Raw genomic sequence first — 23,731 nt, 5'->3', positions numbered from 1 at the left:
CCGGAATTCCATTCTGTGGAAAAATCGCATTTTAAATTCCTGCGATTTTCCCGCAGAAAAACTAGCGATTTGCAAGCGAAATTAGCTTGCAGAATGCTAGCGTTTTCCAAGCGATCTGTAGCATTGCTTGGAGAACTGATTAACAGGTTGGTCACACTCGTCAAACATAGTGTTTGACGAGTGTGACCAACTTTTTACTATTGAGGCTGCCTATGCAGCATCAGTAGTAAAAATATCTAATGTTAAAAATAATAAAAAAAATAAAAAATCAGGTTATATTCACCTTCCGAAGTCCCATACAGCTTCCCCAGGCCTCCGCGATGCTCCGGCAGGTCTCGTTCCCAGTGATGCATTGCGGCAATGACCTTTGATGACGTCGCGGTCTCGCAAGACCGCTACAGCATCGCGAGATGCGACGTCAGCAAAGGTCATCGCAATGCATCACTGGGAACGGGACCTGCCGCAAGTATCACTGAAGCCTGGGGACGCTGTGGAGGATGTCAGAAGGTGAATATAACCCGATTTTTTAAATTATATTTCTATTTTTTACAGGGATATGGTACCCAGAGCCTGGAGGACAGTCTCCTCTCCTCTGGACCGTGGGTACCATCCGCAAATGTTCTGCTTATTTTTCGCATGGTGGGCACAGCCACATGCGGAAAGTAAGCAGAACAATGCATTCCTATGTGGCCGGAATCGCCGCGATTCCGCAAATTAATAAGCATGCTGCAGATTTTTCCGCGATGCAATTCCGCCGCGGGAAAATCCGCATTAGCACAGCATTGCGGAATCCCATAAGATTGCATGGGATGCTGTTTTTTTGCATTTTCGCAGCAAAATCGTGCGGTAAAAACCGCCACGAAAAAACCTCAACGTGTGGACGCAGCCTTACTCCAGCAGGGATTGTGGTAGGTGGAATCATGACAAGAATTTCCTAAAGCTTTTTGCCCTTGAAAAACTGATGTTTTTACCCACCGGAATAAGATGTTGTGTGCAAATAGCCAATGAGGACAAGAAAAAAATATTTCACAGATATTGTGAATAGTTCTTTTTGTTATGCACAAGATGTAAATGCTATTTTGTAGCAGTTTTAATTTATGATTTTTGGTATTTCTCATTACTTTACCTAACTGTCTCAGCTTAAGGTACACATATACGACAAACTAAAGTCAGGTCTTACCTCAGTCTGAAACCCTTCAACAAGAATAGCCACCAAGAGGTTGAATAGGACGTAGTTTCCAAATGTCATCAGTGCAATAAAATAAAGTGCTGCCCATGAGGATGTTGAGGCCATTCCATTGTAAAGAACTTTATTCCAGTCTTCCTGCGTTAAAATCTAAAGTGACCAATCAGATAATTAGAATAATGTCAAGTAGAAGATTGCATTGTTTTTATTTTTGCACATACGTTAGCAATCATACAATACCTGGAATACAGTCACTGTCGCCCAAAGCAGAGAGTCAAAATTCTTCCTATCGGGGACAGTGTCTCCATCCTTTTCTGATGCAAATTTGCAGCCAAAAAGATGCATTCCTAAAATGCTGACAAATATATATAAAAAAATATAAAAAAGCAAAACTTTTAGACAAACATAGATTATCATCATCTATTGTAGTACATTTGAAAGAAAAATCCTTTCCTGGGAATTAATAGTTTTACTTGTTAAATTGACATTATAAGTAACAAAGATAGTAACAACAAATTTTGTAGTTGATGGTAGGGATACAGAAGAAATGAAGGAGATATCAGTGGTCTACTTGTGTCCAGTAAATATTCATGGCAATTAATTAATTCATGTTCCAGTAAGTTGTTCGTAAAGACACAGATAATATTGTTGGGCTTTTGTATCAATCATTGGGAACATACTGTAGGTCCCAATTCATCAGAATTGGTGTTTTTTTGCACCAGTCTTAATTAGGTGGTGTGCTGGGGTCAGGCACTCATGATTCATTAAGAAGTGCCTCTTAATGAATTACAAGGGAGTGTCTGAAAAATCTTACTTCAGTCATAATTCATGTTGAGCTGTGGCGTCACACCGTCCAACCATCTTGGCAAAGTTGGGTGTAACTGGCATGAAAGCTACAAAAGTTGTAAAAAAAATTTTGCAACTCTGCGTTCCATAAAAATGTAACTTTTCAAAGCGATTTAATTACATCAACATTCTGGTGTACTTGATTTGATGAATTAGGACAGTAGAATCTGCGTAGACCATGAGTAAAAATTTTAACAAAGATATTAGCAATTAATAATACACTAATGGAAATTAACAAACCTACCACAATCCTCTTCCTAATTATGCAGCTGAACTTGGCAAATGCGAACCGACCGACCATTCTCCTCTCCCAGACACTGGAGAACATTGCCTAACTAATGAAGCCACTAGTGATGAGCGAGTATACTCGTTGCTTGGGTGTCCTCCGAGTATTTTGGCATGCTGAGAGATTTAGTTTTTGTCGACGTAGCTGCATGATTTGCGGCTGCTAGACAGCCTGAATACATGTGGAGATTCATTAACAAATAGGCATTCCTCACATGTATTCAGGCTGTCTAGCAACTGGCCCAAATCATGCAGAAATGGCGACACAAACGAAATCTCCGAGCACGCCAAATACTCGGAGGACACCCGAGCAACGAGTATACTCGCTCATCACTAGAAGCCACCTTAGATGTCTCCAATCAGACTACAGAGCATATTACTTCCTTTTCTTATCTATGAGCACCAAGAACCTCTGGACTCTGATCACTATTGATGACAGACAATATATAGTATTTTCCTACTGTACCCCTTGTGATCAGCAGAAAATACACCCTAGTAGAAGAATATTTGCTATAAATGCATGGTGTTGTCTATGCCTACAGATCACACATGCTGGATTTATGGATTTATGCTTTCAGTGAATGAACACAATCTTATTTACATCAGGAAGGTTGAAATCTATCTGGATTATATCTAATTAACATATTTGCATGCCTACATTGGTGTGACCAGAGGCGTATCTAGGGGGGCAGCTGAGGCATGTGCCCCGGGCACAGCCGGCAGAGGGGCGCAGTCGGGCCTACTGGGAGTCGGCCTTTCTCTGTCAGCTGTCAAGCTGACAGCCGGCACAGAGAAGCTGCAGTGCGCCGGCTCCCAGGGATCAATTGTACTCACGTCTGTACAGAGTGGTGGACAGAGACGTCTTACTATATACTGCATGAGAGGTTCATATTTTATTTGACAATGTCAAATACAAAAATCTTGATTTTGCAATTTCTTTTTCTATAATAATAATAATAATAATAATAATAATAATACCAACCTGAATATAAAGATAAAGAGCATCAGCAGCATGCAAAAGGTGGCAACATTGTCCATGGTTTTCATTAATACTACAAGCTGGCGCTGCAGTGCTGGCATAAAGCGCACTAGCTTCAGGACCCTCATGAGACGAAAAGTCCTCAGTACAGAGAGACCACCACCCTGCTGTCCAGTTATTTCCCAGACACTGCAGGAAAAACATATCTAATTAGATAAATAATACTTTAGCTGATGATTGCTAAGAATATATTATATTACAGACTGTAGAAACAACAATCTATTTACTGCACTTCATATTTCAGGCCCACATTTAGGCACCTTCTATATTCTAGCACATTTTATTTCTAATGAATGGCGTGCTTCCAACGAGCTAAACCATGGCACTGTAATCAAATGAGTCTTGTGAGCCAAAAAGGAACCAATTTAAATAATGCCCAAACAGGGTCAATCCAGGATTTAGCCAGACTTGTAGAAAGACACAGGCATTATATGTGATTCACACTGTAGCCTCGCTGGTACTTTTCATAGCTTTATCTTTCTACTAGGGGTTGACTCACAAAAAAAGAAAACGTTTTAAAGACAAATAAAAAAAAATTGCGCAAAGCCAAAAAATTTATTGTAACATCTAATACAATGACAAATCTCACTATAAGCAAAAGAAATGAGTTGATAAAATACAACCTTTCATTCATTAAACAAGTAAAAATAAAATAAAATTGCAAGTAGATGCCAATAATTTATTTCTCAGTGTTAGGGCTCGTTCATTCAACAACATTCTTGGTCTGAGTCCTGTAAAACTACACTCAGACCAATCAATGGGGCAGTGCAGATGATCGATTTTTTTCACTGACCGAATTTGAGTATGAAAAAAATTGCAGCATGCACTAGCGTCTTCTGTAAAATGGATGAGACTCACCCCCTTCAAGTCTATGGGTGTGCAAAAAAAATCAGATGCCGTATGGAGCAACAGCACAAGCATCCGATTTTTACATATATATTGCAATTCTGTGACATAGGAAACTGTAACTGGTCTTGTAAATTATGAATAGCCGCTGGTGTAAAAACTGGATTGCAAAAAAACTCTACCTTTTATACGCTTGTGTGAACTTGGTCTTAGAAAGAGATACAATATAAACATAATTTATAAAAAATATAACAGCAAAGGCAGCTTTTCTGTTGTGTATTCTACCCCGGTATGTAACTTACTTCAATCCTTTCAACTCAAATTGGACTAGTAAATGACTAATAAACCTGCTGCCATGTAGTCCTTCATATTCACGAGCTCTGTATAATCCCACTCCACCAATTATTGGCAGCTTTCTGCCTATGCACAGTGTACACAGAAAGCTACCAATCAGTGGTGTGGGCGGGGTTATACAGAGCTCAGCATTCAGAGAAGTGGGTCACCTACATCAACAAGCAGTAAGTGATATATCACTGGAATCAGGGTCTCTGTCTCTACATTATCCTGCTCTCACATGGGGTAGCAAAAATCTGGAAAAAAATTTCTATTCAAAAGAGGGACACAAGACTCCAGTTCTCGTGATCAGTGGAATCCACACTAATCAAACAGTGAACGTTCTGTGCATATGCAGCAATGCTGGAGAGAAGGATATATTGTACACTGTATTTGTGCATAACTGAGCAGAGTTGTTTAAATTGAGGATTCTAATAAATGTGACAATTGAAAGAAGAAACTGCGGAATATAATTTCATAGAATCATAGAATCGTAGAGTTGGAAGGGACCTCCTGGGCCATATGGTCCAACCCCCTGCTCAAAGGAGGATTCGCTAAATCATCCCAGTCAGATGTCTGTCCAGCCTCTGTTTGAAGACTTCCATTGAAGGAGAACTCACCACTTCTCGTGGCAGCTTGTTCCACTCATTGATCACTCTAACTGTCAAAAAGTTTTTTCTAATATCTAATCTGTGTCTCCTCCCCTTCAGTTTCATCCCATTGCTTCTAGTCTTTCCTTGTGCAAATGAGAATAAAGTTGATCCTTCTACAATGTGACAGCCCTTTAGATATTTGTAGACAGCTATTAAGTCTCCTCTCAGTCTTCTCTTTTGCAAACTAAACATTCCCAAATCCTGCAACCTTTCCTCATAAGACAGGGTTTGCAGACCGGTCACCATTCTGGTCGCTCTTTTCTGAACTTGCTCCAGTTTGTTGATGTCTTTTTTAAAATGTGGTGCCCAAAACTGGACACAATATTCCAGATGAGGTCTGACCAAAGAGGAGTAGAGGGAACTAATGACTTCACGTGATCTAGACTGTATGCTTCTGTTAATATATCCTAGAATTGCATTTGCCTTTTTTGCTGCTGCATCACACTATTGACTCATATTCAGTCTGTGATCTATTAGTATACCCAAGTCTTTTTCACATGTGCTGTCACTTAGCTCTATTCCTCCCATTCTGTATATGCTTTTTTCATTTTTATTGCTCAGATGTAGTACTTTGCATTTCTCCCAGTTAAAAACCATTCTGTTAGTTGCTGCCCACTTCTCCAGTTTATTTAAATCTTTTTGAATCCTCTCTCTCTTCTCTAGTATTAGCTATCCCTCCTAGCTTTGTGTCATCAGCAAATTTAATCAGTTTACCCTCAATTCCTTCATCTAAATCATTGATAAAGATGTTGAACAATAAAGGGCCCAGGACAGAGCCCTGTGGTACCCCACTTGAGACATTCTTCCAACTGGATGTGCAGCCATTTACGACCACTCTTTGGGTCCGATCACTAAGCCAGTTATGAATCCACCTAATAGTTGCCTTGTCCATTCCATACTTAGTCATTTTTTCAATAAGGATTGTATGAGAGACTTTGTCAAATGCTTTGCTGAAGTCAAGATATACTATATCTACAGCATTTCCTTGATCCACCCAATCAGTGATACCGTCATAGAAGGAAATTAAGTTAGTCTGACATGACTTATTAGTTACAAACCCATGCTGACTCTGTTTAATCACTTCATTCTTATCCAGGTATTGACATACATGTTGTTTAATAATTTGTTCAAAGATCTTTCCTGGTATAGAAGTCAGACTCACCAGCCTATAGTTGCCTGGGTCCACCTTCTTCCACCTTTTTGAAGATAGGAACAACATTTGCTCTTCTCCAGTCTTCTGGCACTTTTCCTGTTCTCCGAGAATTTTCAAAGATTATGGAGAGGGGTTCAAAAATTTCTTCTGCAATCTCCTTCAGTACTATGGGGTGTAATTCAACTGGACCTGGAGACTTGAATTCATTTAGGTTAGCTAAGTGTTTCCACACTATCTTTCTGTTTATAGATATCCTGGATTCTTCTATTCCTTTAATAGGACAGTGAATAACAGTTGATGTTACATTTCCTTTCTGAGAGAAAACAGATGCAAAATAGGAATTTAAAAGTTCAGCCTTCCCAACATCCTGTCTTACCATTTCATTATTTTCATCCTGTAATAATCCTATAGCATCTTTGACTTTTCTTTTACTTTTGACATATCCCCAAAATCCTTTATTATTGCTTTTGACATCTCTTGCAAGCCTCAATTCATTTTCAGCTTTAGTAATCTTATTTGTGCCCTGCAGGTTCTGCAGACAGCATTATATTCTTCTTTAGATGTGCCTCCCTCTTTCCATTTTATAAACATTTTTTTCTTCCTTTTTAGCATGTGCTTAAGTTCTGTGTTCATCCATCCTGGTTTCCTTAAATCCTTCCTATTCTTCCCTCTTTTCGGAATTGTTAACAACTGTGCTTTGAGAATTTCATTTTTCAAGATTTCCCATCCTTCCTGGACATTTTTGTCTTTAAGGATATCCAGCCATTGGATCCCTCCAATTCTCTTTCTGAATCCCTTAAAATCTGCCTTTCTGAAATCTAACTTGACGTCTGAGTCTTCACAGGTCTTCCGCCTCTAGTTATCCAAAATTCTAAAATAGCATGGTCGCTACCTCCTAGGGTCCCAGCCACTTTTACCTCCTCAACCATTTCCTCCCTGTTTATAAGGATTAGATCCAAGGTAGCAGTTCCCCTTGTTTTCTCCCCTACCTTTTGGAAGATAAAGTTGTCAGCAAGAGAGGATAAGAATTTCCTTGACCTGTTAGTTTTGCCTGAGAGAGATTCCCAACAAATGTCTGGATAGTTGAAATCTCCCATGACAACTATGTCATATTTTTTGGAGAACTTGACCATTTGATGCATAAAGAGTTCATCCATATCTTCAGCTTGCACAGGCGGCCTGTAGTAAATGCCTACAATGGTGTCCTTTCCATTGTTCTGTCCTTGTATTCTTACCCAAACAGTTTCCACAGAACTCCCAGTCTCTGAAGCTTCAATCTCTGTGCAGATATACGCGTTTCTAACATACAGTGCGACACCCCCTCCTCGTTTATCAAGTCTGTTTCTTGCAAATAAGTTGTATCCTTCTAGTCTTGTATTCCAATCATGTGTATTGTCCCACCAAGTTTCAGTGATTCCAATGACATCATATTTCTTTTCCTGTGTTAGTAGTTCCAATTCTCCTTGTTCGTTGCCCATGCTTTGTGCATTAGTATAGAAATATTTTAGTTTGTGATAGGTTTCTCTTTCTCCAATATTTTTATTAATTAGATTCTTTTGTCTTTGTTCCTCTTTTCCACTTCTAATAGCAGAGTTCTCAATAGCATTTGTCAGGTGTATGGCTTTTTCTGGTCTTTTGCTTCCCTTCCCATGTTGTTCTAGTTTAAAGCTCTCCTTACAAGTGTAGCAAGGCGACTTCCAAATACATGCTTTCCAGTCTTCGTAAGGTGCACCCCATCTCTAGCAAGTAGTCCATCTTATAGGTAATTCACTCCGTGATCCAGAAATCCAAATCGTTGCTGACGGCACCATCGGCATAGCCAGTTGTTCACCTGCAGAATCTTATTCCACCTCCTTGTTCCATGGCCATCCACTGGGAGGATGGAAGAGAAGACCACCTGTGCTCCCAGTTCTTTCACTTTCTTGCCTAAGTCTTCAAAGTCTCTGCAGATGGTTTCCAGGTCATTTCTTGCGGTGTCATTTGTCCCCACATGTAGTAGCAGGAATGGGTAGTCATCTGTAGGTCTGAAGAGTCCTGATATCCTGTCAGACACATCTTTAATTTTTGCACCTGGAAGACAGCACATTTCTCTTGAAGTTATATCCGGTCTGCAGATAGTGGCCTCTGTTCCTCTCAACAGGGAATCCTCCATGACCACCACTCTCCGTTTCTTCTTCACAACATTTTTCTTTCTCCATCCAGGAGGACTCTGAAGGCGTACAAGGTTGCTGTTTGTTGGCAAAGTCTTATCCTGATGTATTTCTTCATCGTTTTCCTGCGTGAGAGCCTGGTACTGGTTCCTGAGCAGTATAGGTGCTGACTGCCTCCTGATCCTCCTGCTTCTCTGGGTCACATGTCTCCATTCCTCTGTTTCTTCAGGTGCACTTCGAATTTCTTCTCTTTCTGTAACATGAAGAGATAATTCTGCTCTGTCCAAGAACTCTTCACCTTCCTTAATGATCTTCAACGTAGCTAACCTCTCTTCGAGATTTTGCAACTTTTCCTCCAACAGGGACACAAGCTTGCATTTGTGGCATGTGAAGTTTGGCTTTTCCACTGGTAAGTCTGTGAACATGTAGCAAGAAATGCAGCTCACCAAATGGCTCCTGGACTCTTCCATATTGAGATTTCTTAAAAACGATGAAAGATGAGCCAAAATTCTGATTTCCTCTTTTCAGCTGCAACGGCCAAAACCCAGTGATCGTTGAGCTCACGGAGACTCTTCACTTATCCCAGAAGGCACTGGGAATATGCAAATGATCTCCTCAAGACTCTTCCCCTGGTTTAAGACAACTAGGTTGAAAAAGACAACCCAAAACGTACTGTACGGTGTATGGCTATAAATGCAGTCACAGCACCTAAAGGGTGAACCTGTACAGTAGTGATCATCTTGAGGAAACTGGCACGATCAAGTGAAATGCTTTGAATTGTGTTTTTGCTAATATGATGAGATCTGTGTATTTAATGTGTGGCAGATACTGATTATGAATTGTCAATATCTGATTGATCAAGTGGTGACAAAATCATTTGTATGCTGACATTTAATTATTTTTAAAAGATTGCTGTGCTGATCCAAAATTAAAAAAATAAAATATAGGATTATTTGTTGTTTTGGGGAAAAATGGTTTTGTCATTGACTAACTCAGGGTATGTAAACACGATTCTTTTCCCGCAGCGGAACCACTGAGTTTTCAAAAAGCGGCTTCACCCAAAAACTACTCAGTGGTTCCGCTGCTGGAAAAGAATCGTGTTAACATACCCTGAGTTAGTCAATGACAAAATCATTTTTCCCAAAAACAACAAATAATTCTATATTTTAGTATTTTAATTTTAGGATCAACACAGCAATCTTTTAAAAATAACTAAATATTCACATGCAAATGCTTTTGTCATTACTTGATCAATCAGATATTGACAATTCATAATCAGTATCTGCCACACATTGCATCTGTGCTGCAGCGAAGCTTCTATCAGATGGCATCAGAATAGTCAAACAAGCCGAGTCAAAACCTAAACCGTCACGCAGTACAAAGGGAAAAAACAAGCACAGAGTCAGTGGAGAGCCAAAGGGTCAATACCAGACAAAAGGCAAAAGTACCTGGGACCAGAGGCAATGTCAAGTCAGAATCAAGGCAGAGTCAAAAACCTGAAAATCCAAAAGGCAATCAGGAAACACGAAGACGGGATGGGCAGAGAGGGAGGAACAGACACAGGCAAGGTGAGAAAGCACAGCAAGATAAATCAGGGTACTACCAGAGTCAGATACTTACGCCATAGGCAGAAAATATAACTGACATTGCCTGCAGGACACAGCAGGAAGAAATAGTAGACCTGAACCCAAAACGAGGCCAGCAAAATAAACCCTTGACTTGATCAGTCCGGGAAAGGGGCAGAAAGGACTCAAAACCCGGACTGGATCACGACAGTGATCACATGAACCAAATCTTATTTAACAAAGGAAAGTATAAAAAACCCTGCTGTGGTGTTCACAATCCTCTTGCAATAGGACAAGCTGGATGGCAAAACAAGTGCTAGTAATATCCCAAAAGTAATAGGAATGAAAAAATAACTTTTAACCATGCCAAAGGAGTTGAAAAGACAAGTCTTGAGAGAGGAAAAGAAGGGCTCAATTCTGGCTTTACTAGCAGAGGATACAGTCAGTGTCATGTACCCTCCATCCTTAAAATTTCTAAGATGGCAGTCCATTACAACAAGGTCAAGCTGCAGACATTGGGAACAACGAAGTTACAGACCAGCAGAGGGCGAAAACAACTCTCCACTGACGGGGATGACTGACATCTTATTTGAATGTCACTCAGCAACCGCAGGATAACATGAACTGACCTAAAAAAGGAATGGCAAATAGCAGCTGGTGTGAAGTGCATGGCATGAACAGTTCGTAACAGGCTCCTAGAGGCAGGGCTCAAGTCATGTACAGCTAGAAAAAATCCTTTCATCAATGCAAAATTAAGGAGAGCCAGGCTGAAGTTTGACAAAGACCATAAGGATTGGACCATATAGGACTGGAGTAGGTAATCTTCTCTGATGAGTCTAATTTTCAGCGTTGCCCAACACCTGGTCATCTAATGGTTAGACGGAGACCTGGAGAGGCATGCAAGCCACAGTGTCTTGCACCCACTGTGAAATTTGGTGAAGGATCAGTGATGATTTGAGGATGCTTCAGCAAGGCTGGAATTGGGCAGGTTAATATTTGCGAAGGATGTATGAATTGAGCCGCATACAAGGATATCCTGGAAAAACAGTTGATTCCTTCTGCTCAGGCATTGTTCCCCAACTCTGAGGACTGTTTTTTCTAGCAGGGCAATGTGCCATGCCACACAGCTAGGTCAATCAATGTGTAGAAGAAGGACCACGACATCAAATCCCTGTCATGGCCAGCCCAATCTCCAGACCTGAACCCCATTGAAAACCTCTGGAATGTAATCAAGAGGAAGATGGATAGTCACAAGCCATCAAACAAAGAAGAACTGCTTAAATTTGTGTACCAGGAGTGGCATAAGGTCACCCAAAAGCAGTGTGTAAGACTGGTGGAAAGCATGCCAAGACGCAGGAAAGCTGTGATTAAAAATCATGGTTATTCCACAAAATATTGATTTCTGAACTCTTCCTGAGTTAAAAAATTAGTATTGTTGTTTCTAAATGATTATGAACTTGTTTTCTTAGCATTATTTGAGGTCTGAAAGTACTGCATTTTTTTGTTCTTTTGACCATCTCTCATTTTCTAAAATTAAATACAAAATTTGGAAATTCGAAGACATGTCGTCAGTAGTCTTATAGAATAAAAGAGCAATTTACATTTTACTCAAAAAAAACCTATAAAGAGAAAAATCAGACAAACTGAAAATTTTGCAGTGGTCTCTTAATTTTTGCCAGAGCTGTATAAGTTACTGGGTGATTATTATCAGGAGCAGCCATGTAACTGGGCACCAAAGGCAAATGATTACTACCAAGCTGAATCTCATAAAATTAACTGGACAAACGTAGAAAAAGTTGTTCCAGCCCCTTTGATTAAAATTCAGAACTTTATTTGGACAAATAATCTCATAAAGTTAAAGGAGATATCCAGTTCTTTAACCCCTTTGTGACAGGGCTAATTTGGTACTTAATGACAAAGCCAATTTTTACAATTCTGACCACTTTCACTTTATGAGGTTATAGCTCTGGAACGCTTCAATGGATCCCACTGCTTCTGAGAATGTTTTTTCCTGACATAGTGTATTTCATGTTAGTTTTAAAATTTCTTTGATATAACTTGCGTTTATTTATGAAAAGATGGAAATTTGGCAAAAATTTTGAAAATTTTGCAATTTTCAAACTTTTCATTTTTTTACCCTTAAATCAGAGAGTGGTGTCACACAAAACAGTTAATAAACAACATTTCCCACATGTCATCTTTGTATCAACACAATTTTGGAAACATAATTTTTTTTTGTTAGGACGTTATAAGTAGAGATGAGCGAATTTGTTCAGATTCCGTTCAGAATATGATCAGATTTGAATTTTGTTTTTGTAATATTTGTCGAACACAGTCGAACGTCATTAGAGTCAATGGGACTAGAAATTACCAAATATGTTCGGAACCGATCATAAGAGAAACATTTGGCACAAATAGTGTTCGAATACGGCTCGAATAAGTCAAAATCAGATTTGGGGACAAAATCTGAACAAATTCGCTCATCTCTAGTTGTAAGGGTTAAATGTTGACCAGCGATTTCTCATTTTTACAAAAAATTTGCAAAACCATTTTTTTTAGGGACCACCTCACATTTGAAGTGATTTTGAGGGGTCTATATGACACAAAATACACAAAAACTGTACTCTAAAATCTTTACCCATAAGGTACTCAAAACCACATTCAAGAAGTTTAACTATTAAGCTGCTTAACAAAAATTTTTGGAATGTGGAAAAAAAATAAACATTTACTTTTCTTTCACAAAAATTTTCCTTTAGATGTATTTTTTTTTTACCTTCACAAGGGTAACAGGAGAAAATGGATCATACATTTTTTGTGAAATTTCTCCTGAGCATGCCGATACCCCATATGTGGGGAAAATCTACTGTTTGGGTGCACGGCATTTCACTTTTTGAATGTAAAATTTTCTGGCATAATTAGCGGACGCCATGTAATGTTTGGAGAGCCCCTGATGTGCCTAAACAGTGGAAACCCCCAACAAGTGACACCATTTTGGAAACTAGACCCATTAGGGAACTTATCTAGATGTGTATTGAGCACCTTAAACCCCCAACTGCTTCACAGAAGTTTATAACGTTAAGCTGTGAAAAGAAAAAAAAATCACATTTTTCCCAGATAAATCTTTTTTAGCTCCAAATTTTGCATTTTCATAAGGGTAACAAGAGAAATTGCTCCATACAATTTGTTGTGCAATTTCTCCTGAGTGTGCAGATATCCAATATGTTGTGGAAAACAACTGTTTGGACGCATGGAAGGGGAGGAGCGCCATTTGACTTTTTAAATGCAAAATTTGTTGGAATAATTAGCAGTCGCCATGTCGGGTTTGAAGAGCCCCTGATGTGCCTAAACAGTGGAAACCCCTTACAAATGACATCATTTTGGAAACTAGACCCTTTGGGGACCTTACCTAGCTAAAAAATAATTTTTTAGCTACAAATTTTGTATTTTCACAAGGGCAAAAGGAGAAAATGGACCCCAAAGTTAGTTGCGCAATTTCTCCTGAGATCACTGATACCCCATATGAGGTCAAAAGCTACTTTTGAGGCACAGTGCAAAGCTCAGAAGGGAAGTAGTGCCATACTACAGTGCAGATTTTGCTGCACTTGTTTGAGGGTGCCAAGATACATTGACACCTGAGGTCTCAGAACAGCAGAATCCCCCATAAGTGACCCCTTTTTACCAATTAAACCTCTCAATAAATTCATCTAGGGGTGCAGTGAATATATTGACACCACAGATGTGCCACAGACTTTTATACCGTTGGGCAGTGAAGAAAAAATAACTGACAGTTTTACCACCAAGATTATGTGTTAGCCCCAAGTTTTACATTTTCACACAGAGAATGTAGAAATACCCCATATGTGACTGTATAATACTACTTTGCCATACAGAGTGACTCCGGGAGGGACGGAGCGCAATTTGCCTCCTGGAACACAGATTTTCCTAGACTAGTTTGCGGATTTCATAAAAAGAGCCCCTAAGTGCTAGATAAGCAGAATCCCCCTCAAGTGACCCTATTTTGGAAATTATAACCCTTTGGGAATTTATCTACAGATGTAGTGACGATTTTGACTCCATAGATGTTTTCCAGAGACAGGCAGCAGTGTATGTTGCTGAGTGAAAATTGCAAACTGCCGTTGTAGTAAACAGTACGTTGTACGTTGTAGTGACCAGTACATTGTACATGCCCAGGTCATGCTTCTGGAGACACTCACCTGTAAATTAGGTGGGCTCTCATCAATAAATACCAAACATGTGGGCGTTACATTTTGTTTAGGCACACTGGGGTTCCGACAGGAGGGGGGCATTTGGATTTGGGAGTGGAGAATTTTCTGAATTTCTTTTGGGAGGTAAGGAGCAATTTTGTTTTTCCAGAGCCTTTGTGCCACCAGTAACCAGGAAACCCCCTATATGTCCGTTAACAGATGACGGACCGGAGTGAGGGCTTGCTTTTTTTGTGGATTGAGTTGCAGCTTTTATTTGGACAATTTTACATAATGTTTGGGAACACAGTTATCCGGCTCTCTACGCTGAGCACTTACTTTGGGGTTTCCATCTAAATCTCCGAGTGACGTGACAGATGAAACCCCTGAGGGATCCTATCACTAATGAGCCAGCAGATTTACTCTGGACTCCATCTGGCCTCTGTTCAGCGGTGTCTTTTTGAGAAGTGCACAAAACTATGCAATCCTAAAAAGATGGACACCGCCTGATCACAGGTCCTATGGAGTCCACAGTGACTCCATCTGCCTCATAATAGGGAATTTTCCACCGGACGTTCTGTCTGAATCATTTCAGTATTTCAGAGATTTACACGGAAACCCCGGTGTAAGCGCTCAGCGCAGAGTGAAGAATAAATGTGCGCCAAGCCTTACTACAATCTTTGGGAGGCAGAATGAAAAAATCAACAGTACGTGAAGAATTGGTTTTATTCATTTTTTGTGCTGTTGCTCATGCGAAATAAGTGATTAGGCGAGTTTATTCTTGGGGTCGGTGTGATTACAGCAATACAAGATTTATATCATGTTTTCATGTCTGGCTGCTGTCACACACTAAAAAGTGCTTTTTATTGCGAAAACTAGCTTTTGCATCACCACATTTTGAGAGCTATAATTTTTCCATATTTTGGCCTGCAGAGTCATGTAAGGGCTTGTTTTTTGCAGGACGAGCCGTTTTTATTGGTACCATTTTCGGGCACATGACATTTTTTGATTGCTTTCTATTCTGATTATTGGGAGACAGAATGAACAAAAACCAGCAATTCAGAAATTGCTTTTTGTTTTATTTTTTATACCGTTCCGCATGTAGCAAAAGTGGTAAGATAGCTTTGTTCTTCGCGTCAGTACGATTACAGCAATATCTCACTTATATCTTTTTTTATCTTTTGGCGCTTATACACAATAAAACTATTTTATAAAAAAATAAATATTTTGGCATCGCTTTAATCTGAGAACTATAACTTTTTTTATTTTTCTGTTAGTGAAGCTGTATGACAGCTTGTTTTTTGCGGGTCAAGATGACGTTTTCAGTGGTACCATTTTTATTTACATGCATCTGATAGCGTTTTATTGCACTTTTTGTTTGGCAGTATGATGATAAAGCATGGTTTTTTGCCTCATCTTTTTTGCTTTTTTTATGGTGTGCACTGAAGGGGTTAACTAGTGGTACAGTTTTATAGAGCGGGTCGTTACGGACGCGGCAATACCAAATATGTCTATTTTTATTGTTTTTTTATTTACTTATTACTTATTTTATTTATTTATTTGGAAAAATATATATATATTTTTATTTATTTAGGTATTTTTAAAAAAATATTATTACACTTTGTAATTTTTTTTAACTTTTTTACATGGTCCCAGTGTGGGACATCATTATATAAAGTCAGATCGCTGATCTGACACTTTGCAATGCAAAGTATCAGATCAGGATCTGACAAGCAAGGAAGGAGGCATGCCAGCGCCTGCTCCTAGCAGACTCTCACAAGCCACCTTCCCTCCAGGACCCTGCAGCCATCTTGGTGCCAGGGGTCTCCATGGAGACCATCAGAACAACTTGATCGCATCGTGTTGTTCTGGTGGGAGCGTGCAGGGAGCCCCCTCCCTGTGCGATGCTTCTCTATGCCGCTGCCACTACTGACTGCGGCATCAGAGGGGTTAAATGCCTGCGATCGGTCCTACTACTGATCGTGGGCACTACTGTGGGGTGTCAGCTGTCACATACAACTGACACCCGCTCGCGATCGTGCCGTCGTAGATATACTGCTCTTTGTGGGAACGCACCTCCCGCAGAGCAGTATATGTACGGTGCATGTCAGGAAGGGGTTAACCTCCCTAGGTGTGATTGACAATCAAAGAACACACCAAGGCGCATAATAGTCAGAGAGACCATAAAGGAACCCAAAATAAATTGTAAGCAGCTAAAGACCTCTTTCACATTAATTACTATTAATATTTCCACCATCAGGAGGACACTGAACAACAATGATGTGCATGACAGGATTGCAAGCAGAAAGACACAGCTCTCCAAAAAGAACTGGACAAGCCAAGAAGGCAATTGGAAAAATGTTTTGTGGATGGATGAGACCAAAATAGAGTTTTATGGTTTAAATAAGAAGTGTTATGTTTCGAGAAAGAAAAACACTGCATTACAAATTAAAAACCCCACACCATATGTGAAACATGGTGGTGGTGGTAAAATCATGGTTTGGGCTTGTTTTGTTGAATCTGGCAAAGGACAGCTTGCTATCTTTGATGGAACAATAAATTCTGAATTATACCAGAAAATTCTAAAGGAATATGTCAGGATACATGTCCATGGACTTCATCTCAAAAGAATGTGGGTCATGGAGCAAGACAACAAACCAACACACACAAGTTGTTCTACAAAAGAATGGGCAAAAAAGAATGAAGGTCAAGCTTTTGAATGGCCAAGTCAAAGTCCTGACCTTAATCTTATAGAAATGTTGTGGGATAAAATCCACTGACATAACAAAGTTGAAGCTGTTTTTCTAGTCGTTTTGCAAGTTCATTACAGTACAAGTAGCTGCAGTTATTACAGTACAAGTGTGTGTCACACCAGATACATAAAGCAAAGGTTCACATTTGCCACTCACAGACATGCACTGGCTCCTGAGTCGCGATGGTCTCTTGTCATAAACAATGTCAAGTGGTGACCACTGATTGACTGCAGCCTTCACATTCCGTTAAAACAAAACAGTCCATAAGGCTACTTTCACACATCAGGTTTTCGGCGTCAGGCGCGATCCGGCGTCATGCCGGAACGCCGGATCCGGCAAATGTTTAGTAAAACCGGATGTGACGGATCCGGTTTTCTGCCGGATCCGTCTTTTTCTTGACAGACAAAACCGGATCCGTCTCATCCGGTTCATCCGTTTTTCTATCCGTTTTTCGACAGATTACGCCGGATCCGGTTTTTAAAATTGACCCTTGTGGCCTTCCGAACGGGATTGGCTACTGGAAAACTATATATAGAGTGTTCCTACAGCCCTTCTTTGACAGGTTGTCGAGGAGAAAGTGCAGGTTGGAGAGAAGAGCAAGTTACTGGCGAAGATGGATGTTGTCATTGGAAATATTTTGAAGAATTTGGCGGATTTTATAGCGGAGGCGAATCGTTTGAGGGTGATTGTTCTGGAGAAGGAGAGAGCGAGACAGCAGCGCATCAGGCATCGTAGACGACGTTTGTGGATCCACCCCATCACAGCCAAGAGAATGACGCGTGGGGTCTATTCTACACTCTGCATGGACCTTCGACGAAACCCGGATAAATTTTTTGGATATGTTCGGATGAAAATGGAGAATTTTGATTACTTGGTGGAGCGCATTGCACACCTCATAAGAAAAGCAGACACCTATTGCCGCTTCTCTGTTTCACCCGCAGAGCGTCTGATGGTGACTTTAAGGTAAGCCACATTTATTGGATATGCTCGCATCAGAGCACACTTTCACTGCAATCTTGTTGGTGGTAGTTTGTATCTCCAAGTGTTATAGCTGAGTTTTGGTATGTAATGCTGTGATTTTAAACTAATTGATTGTTTTTTAATTCCCCACAGATTTCTTGCAACTGGAGAATCCCTTTTGTCACTGCATTTCCAGTACAGACTCGGGATTTCCACCATATCAGGAATAGTGAAGTACACATGCCGTGCACTGTGGGACTCCTTAGCTGAAGAGTTTTTACCAGAGCCCACAACAGAGAGGTGGATTGAAATTGCTGACAAGTTTCAACAGATATGTCAGTTTCCCAACTGCTTGGGCGCTGTGGACGGGAAACATATCCGCATTGTAAAGCCAGCCGGATCGGGATCGGAATATTTCAATTACAAGAAATATTTTTCAATTGTCCTCATGGCCATCGCTGATGCGGAATACAAATTTATTGCTGTGGATATTGGGGCCTATGGCCGCTCCAATGACTCTCAAGTTTTCAAACTGTCTGCCATGGGGCGTAAACTGTATGGAAACACCTTCCAGTTCCCACCCCCTAGACCGCTGCCGCAAACATCTGGTCCACCTATGCCATTTGTCTGTGTAGGGGATGAAGCCTTCCAGCTGTCAGAACACCTTTTGAAACCATACTCTAGCAGAGGATTGACAAGACCAAAACGCATTTTTAATTACCGCCTCACAAGAGCAAGAAGAATGGTTGAATGTACCTTTGGTATTCTGACAGCCAAATGGCGGGTCCTATTGACTGCGATCAACCTCAAGACAGAAACTGTTGACGAGGTGATCAAAGCTTGCGTGGTACTCCACAATTTTGTTATCTGCAAGGAACCCATTTCCGTTGAGGACACCTCTGAAGAAACCACCTTGCAAGATTACCATGACATTACCACTAGAAGTTCTGTGACGGTTTCAGTAATGAGGGACAATTTTGCACTATACTTTATGTCACCTCAAGGCAGAGTACACTGGCAGGATGACAGAGTGTGAAAGATTTGTGCCCTAACCAAACTTGTGTACCTTCTGTACCAACAGTATATACCTTTGCCAACCAAAGTTGGCTATCTTGTCATGGTCTCTATTTTTTAGCTTTAGGCCACAGGTGTGTACCTGGTTGTGTTTTATGCAAAGTATTTCACCTTTTAACAAAAGTTGTGTACATTGTTATGAAATCACCAACAATAAACACAACTTTTTAGGTGAAATACTTTGCTTCAAACACAACCAGGAACACAACTGTGGCAAAAAGCTAAAATTTACCCACAGTTATATACCTGGTTTTGAATACCTTTTTACCTTTTAAATACCCTTTATTTAACCTTTTTTTTAAACATATTTCGCCGCAGAAAGAAATGACAGACAACCAGTGTAAACAATAATTTAACTTTTATTTAAAATATTTTTTTGTTTGTAAACTGTTTTTAAAGTTAAAAAAACTTTTTTAATAAAGGTTTGAAAAAAACATGGGCATTTTTATTACAAAACACATCATAAATCTGTGTAGTGTGGGGTGGAAATACTGCTGGAGGGGCTGCGGGACACTTCGACACTGGGAGTGTGGAGAGAGGATTGGGATCGTGGTGGGGAAGGAACAGTTAGAGGTGATGGTGTGGAAAAAGCTACAGAATGGGTGGACATGTGGGAGGCAGAAGAGGTGGTGGGCGGTGGAGTGGAGGGTTGGGCAGGGACTGTAGGAGCAGATGATGTTGATGGAATGTTGTATGGGGAAGGAGTTTGGTACGGGGAAGGAGTTTGGTACGGGGAAGGAGTTTGGTACGGGGAAGGAGTTTGATACGGGGCAGGTTGCTGGAAGTGGGGAGATGACTGGTACTGGGGAGGTTGCTGGTACTGGGGAGGTTGCTGGTATGTAATAGGAGGGGGAGGATGGAAAGTGGCTGGAGGGGGTGCAGATGTAATAGGAGGGGGAGGATGGAAAGTGGCTGGAGGGGGTGCAGATGTAATAGGAGGGGGAGGATGGAAAGTGGCTGGAAGGGGTGCAGGTGGAGGAACTACAGTGGTGGGAGGTGGAGGTTGGGAGGTAACCTGCTGTAGAGCACCGTGGCACGAATGCATTACATGCATCTGCTGGGTAGGAGATAGTGTTGCCATGCGCTCCACAACAGACCTGAAAAAGGTGTGGTTTGGCGAAGAACTTGCTTCTGAATGCATGGTTTGCAGAAGTGTCTTCACCTCCAGAATGCTGGAGTTGATCTGCTGAAAGCCTGCGGAGATTTGCTCTGACAAGACTTTTAGACAGTTCTGGAAAGATGCATTCAGATGCAAGAACTCTGGCGCATAACTCTTTTCCTGACCCCTCTGCCGCTGCCGCCCAGTACCCGCAGGTGTACTAGAGGTGGCAGGGGCAGAAGGGTGGGGTAAAGGGAAAGCGATCTCCTCACCAGCAGCTTCATGTAATGTAGGCGGCCACGATGCTCCTGTGCTGGTGGATGGGACAGATGGGTCGAATGTGTGGGAAGGCTGGGAAGGTGCAGATGTACCGGGGCGGTCGAAGTGTCCCTCGGTGCCGGTCTCCTCAGGGATCACCTCAGAAGGGTCCAATCGTGCAGGCTCCCGAGTGCTGCTCACCGTGCTGTGGAATAAAGAGAAAAAAAACCAATTAAAATAGTGACATGGTATGGCCCTGGCTGAAAAAAAAAAGTTACATCTAAACATTTTTTTGTCACATGTGGTGTGTAATATTTACCTTCTGGTGAGCATTGTCTCCCGGAGGAACGACAGGGCTCGTGCGTACTTGTACTTGCTCCTGCGTCCTCCAGATCCACTCGGGGCCCGCATCTCTTTATTGAACACCTTCTTGAAACGATCCCTCACAGACCGCCACCGCTTCACAATTCTCTCCCCTGAAACGAGAAAGGACAAAGTGGTTAGTATACAACATCAGTGTTTCCCAAACTCCAGTCCTCATGGTCCCCAGGGGTCATGTTTTCAGGATTTCCAAAGTAAATAGAAATCCTGAACACATGATTCGTGGGGACCACGAGGACTGGAGTTCGGGAAACACTGGTTTAAATCAAGCAACCGGTACTGTATATACTTACGCTCTTTAATCTGGGCCCGAGCTTCGAGGTCCTCCCAGCGGTCCACAAGGAGCGAACAGATTTCCTCCCAGAGTCGTCGGGTAACGATCAGGTCAGCGTGGCGGCGGTCAGCCATATTCCAGAGCGGCTCCCTTTCTCTGACGAGATCGATGAGGCGGTCCACATCAATCCCTCCATCCTCACCGTCAGAGTCGGGAGCACGCTGTGAAGGCTGTTAAAGAAAAAGACAAAAATAACATAATTAGCCTCCACAAAAGAAATGAAATAAAAAGTGCAAAAAAAAACAAAGCAAAAATATTTATACTTACACGCTGGTGACCGCCGCGTTGCTGTCGCCGACGACCCTGGGAGGCACTGCGAGGACCTCTTGGCCGAGCACCAGATTGGGAAGACTAGAGAAGAAAACAAAAAATGTTATGTCTTTGGATGTAGGCATTTGTTTGCTGTGTGTGGTCTGCAGAACATTGTTTTCTATGTGTTGTGTGTAGTGTGATGTTGTGTTTCTGCGTTTGATGCAAAAAACTTACCAATTGTGAGCCCACTCCAAGTGTCTGTCCACCCCTTCCTTCTTCTTCTGGGAGCTCCTCTTCATCTTGTGATTCCTGTTTTGAAATAAAAGGCAATGAATACACATATATTACAGAGATGATGGATTTTGGAAATAAAAACTTACCGTCAAACGCTGACGATGCGAGGGAGGGCTCCCAGAAGATGTGCTGTCTTCCTCATGGCCAGACTCCATGGCTGTGGGTGGTGTTTCTGCTGCTGCCTTTGCTGCTGCTGCTGCTGCTGCATCTATTGGGCGGCTGTTGAATAAAGAGAAACAAAGGGCCAATGAATATCTTGATATTCCATGGCCCTAGTTTGGAGGAATGGGGGATTTGATAATTACCGTCTCTCATCTGCTGCTGGACTCCCCTCCCGTTGTTCAGCATGCTGCTCCATTTGGGGTGGTGCTGATGGTGCTGCTGCTGCAGATGTCTGCTGCCTTCTCCTGCTCCTGGTTCTTGGCTTGGGTGGCATGTTGGGTGTGGCTGAGGGTCCCATTGTCTTGCTTTTATATATGTCCTGTGGGCAGAGCTACTGAGCATGCTCAGACCAAAGAAACCGGATCCGGCCGCCGGATCCGGCTGTCGCCGGATCAGGCGCATTGCGGCGCTCATAGGCTTTCATTGTATGAAAAAGCCGGACACGCCGGATCCGGCGTGTCCGGCTTTTTCGCCGGAGACAAAAAACGTTACAGTAGCCGTTTTTTCCAGACGCCGGATCGCGTCACATTGCCGGATCCGGCGAAAATCGGATGAAACGCATGGCCATCCGGCTCGATCCGGCTCTAATGCAAGTCAATGGGGGGAACCGGATCCGGCATTGCATTTCGCCGGATCCGGTTTTAGTCAAAAGCGCCGGATCGCGCCTGACGCCGAAAACCTGATGTGTGAAAGAGGCCTAAGGTGAGAACATTTTTTTTTTTTTACATCTCACCATGGACCCATACACAATAAGTTTTCAGAAAACACCTTTATGTTCCAAAAAGCAATACATAAAAAAAGAGTTATTAAAGACAATAAAAAATGAACCAATAGCCAACATAAAATACCGTGACCAAATTACAGCATTGATCCACGATATGGTACTTTTCCATAGTGCATAGGATACCAATCAGTATACAGCTCCTGAAACATGCACTCCAAATAAAAACCTTTCCTGACATATTCTGTAATGTTCCCATAGGTCTCCATTCATCAGATGGCAGCCAAAAGTGTACTCTTTTGGATTCCATCTGGAAGGTATGTATATGAATAACATTTATTTTACTGTATGTGGAAAGATTACATGCTTTACTTTCCTATACAGAAGGACACTGTAAAGAAACAATGTAACACGGTATATATTTTTCACTCTAGGTCACTATGTTGAATGGACGTCTAGGCATCCATCCTGACTGTGGTACTGTTGGGTGCATTCGTCCTTAGTGTATGTGCCAAGACATTGGGCACAAACTCAGCATATACCTAATCTAAGACTAGAATAAGTAATACTGATGAAGGGACCAATAAGTTTGATGGGCCAAGTGCAGAATAAAAATAAAGTTTTGAGTTTATGTAAATCAATCAAACTCTACAAATATAAATGATTGTGCACGGTATGCATGTGCAAGTTCCATGAAAAGCAAAATACTGTGCTATCCAATAAAAAGCCTATGAAAATTAGCCCACGGTCCAGAATGACTGTGTAGGAAAAGAAGTATCCAACATTCCATCACTTCACAGAATCCCCATACATAGCCCATAAGCAAAATAGATATTTTGAAATAATGAGCATTTAGCACCAGCTTGCACATCCGTTAGAGTGCTTCTACCAGATAACGTCATTAAATGCCTCTGTCCTAGCGGCCTGGATCTTGTAATAAGCATTTATACTAGGTGATTGCACCAAATACATGGAAAGCAAAGTATTGTCCATGGCAAACAGAAAACTCAACATTTTTCAACATGCACCCGCAGGAATAATTACTTTATTAGAGGTGTGCCTAATACCATATATAGAAATATATGGTTTGCTAGAATTTAAAGGGAGTCTGTTAGCACAAAATGACTGTCCAAACCAAGCACAAGAGCTTAGTACAACCTCGGAGTGGCCAAGCAGTTCAGTGCA

The 23,731-nt window shown here is 41.3% G+C and overlaps 1 protein-coding gene across 6 annotated transcripts in view; it reads right to left on the bottom strand.

The window, feature by feature from the left end:
• The window catches only part of CACNA1G (calcium voltage-gated channel subunit alpha1 G), a 341,842-nt gene that overhangs the window by 258,757 nt on the left and 59,354 nt on the right, over positions 1–23,731 (bottom strand). For all 6 annotated transcript variants that reach the window (XM_073588056.1, XM_073588061.1, XM_073588058.1 and 3 more), the window contains exons 10-12: positions 3,300–3,485; positions 1,427–1,541; positions 1,181–1,336 (exon numbers count right to left, since the gene is read on the bottom strand). In XM_073588056.1, coding sequence (XP_073444157.1) covers positions 1,181–1,336; positions 1,427–1,541; positions 3,300–3,485 — 457 coding nt within the window. The remainder of the gene's footprint in view (positions 1–1,180; positions 1,337–1,426; positions 1,542–3,299; positions 3,486–23,731) is intronic.

This window comes from Dendrobates tinctorius, unplaced genomic scaffold (assembly GCF_039654945.1).
Source record: "Dendrobates tinctorius isolate UK_male_01 unplaced genomic scaffold, ASM3965494v1 ptg000103l, whole genome shotgun sequence".
Lineage (NCBI taxonomy): Eukaryota > Metazoa > Chordata > Amphibia > Anura > Dendrobatidae > Dendrobates > Dendrobates tinctorius.
Note: the sequence above shows the minus strand (reverse complement) of the source record. Positions and strands in the feature narration are given on the sequence as shown.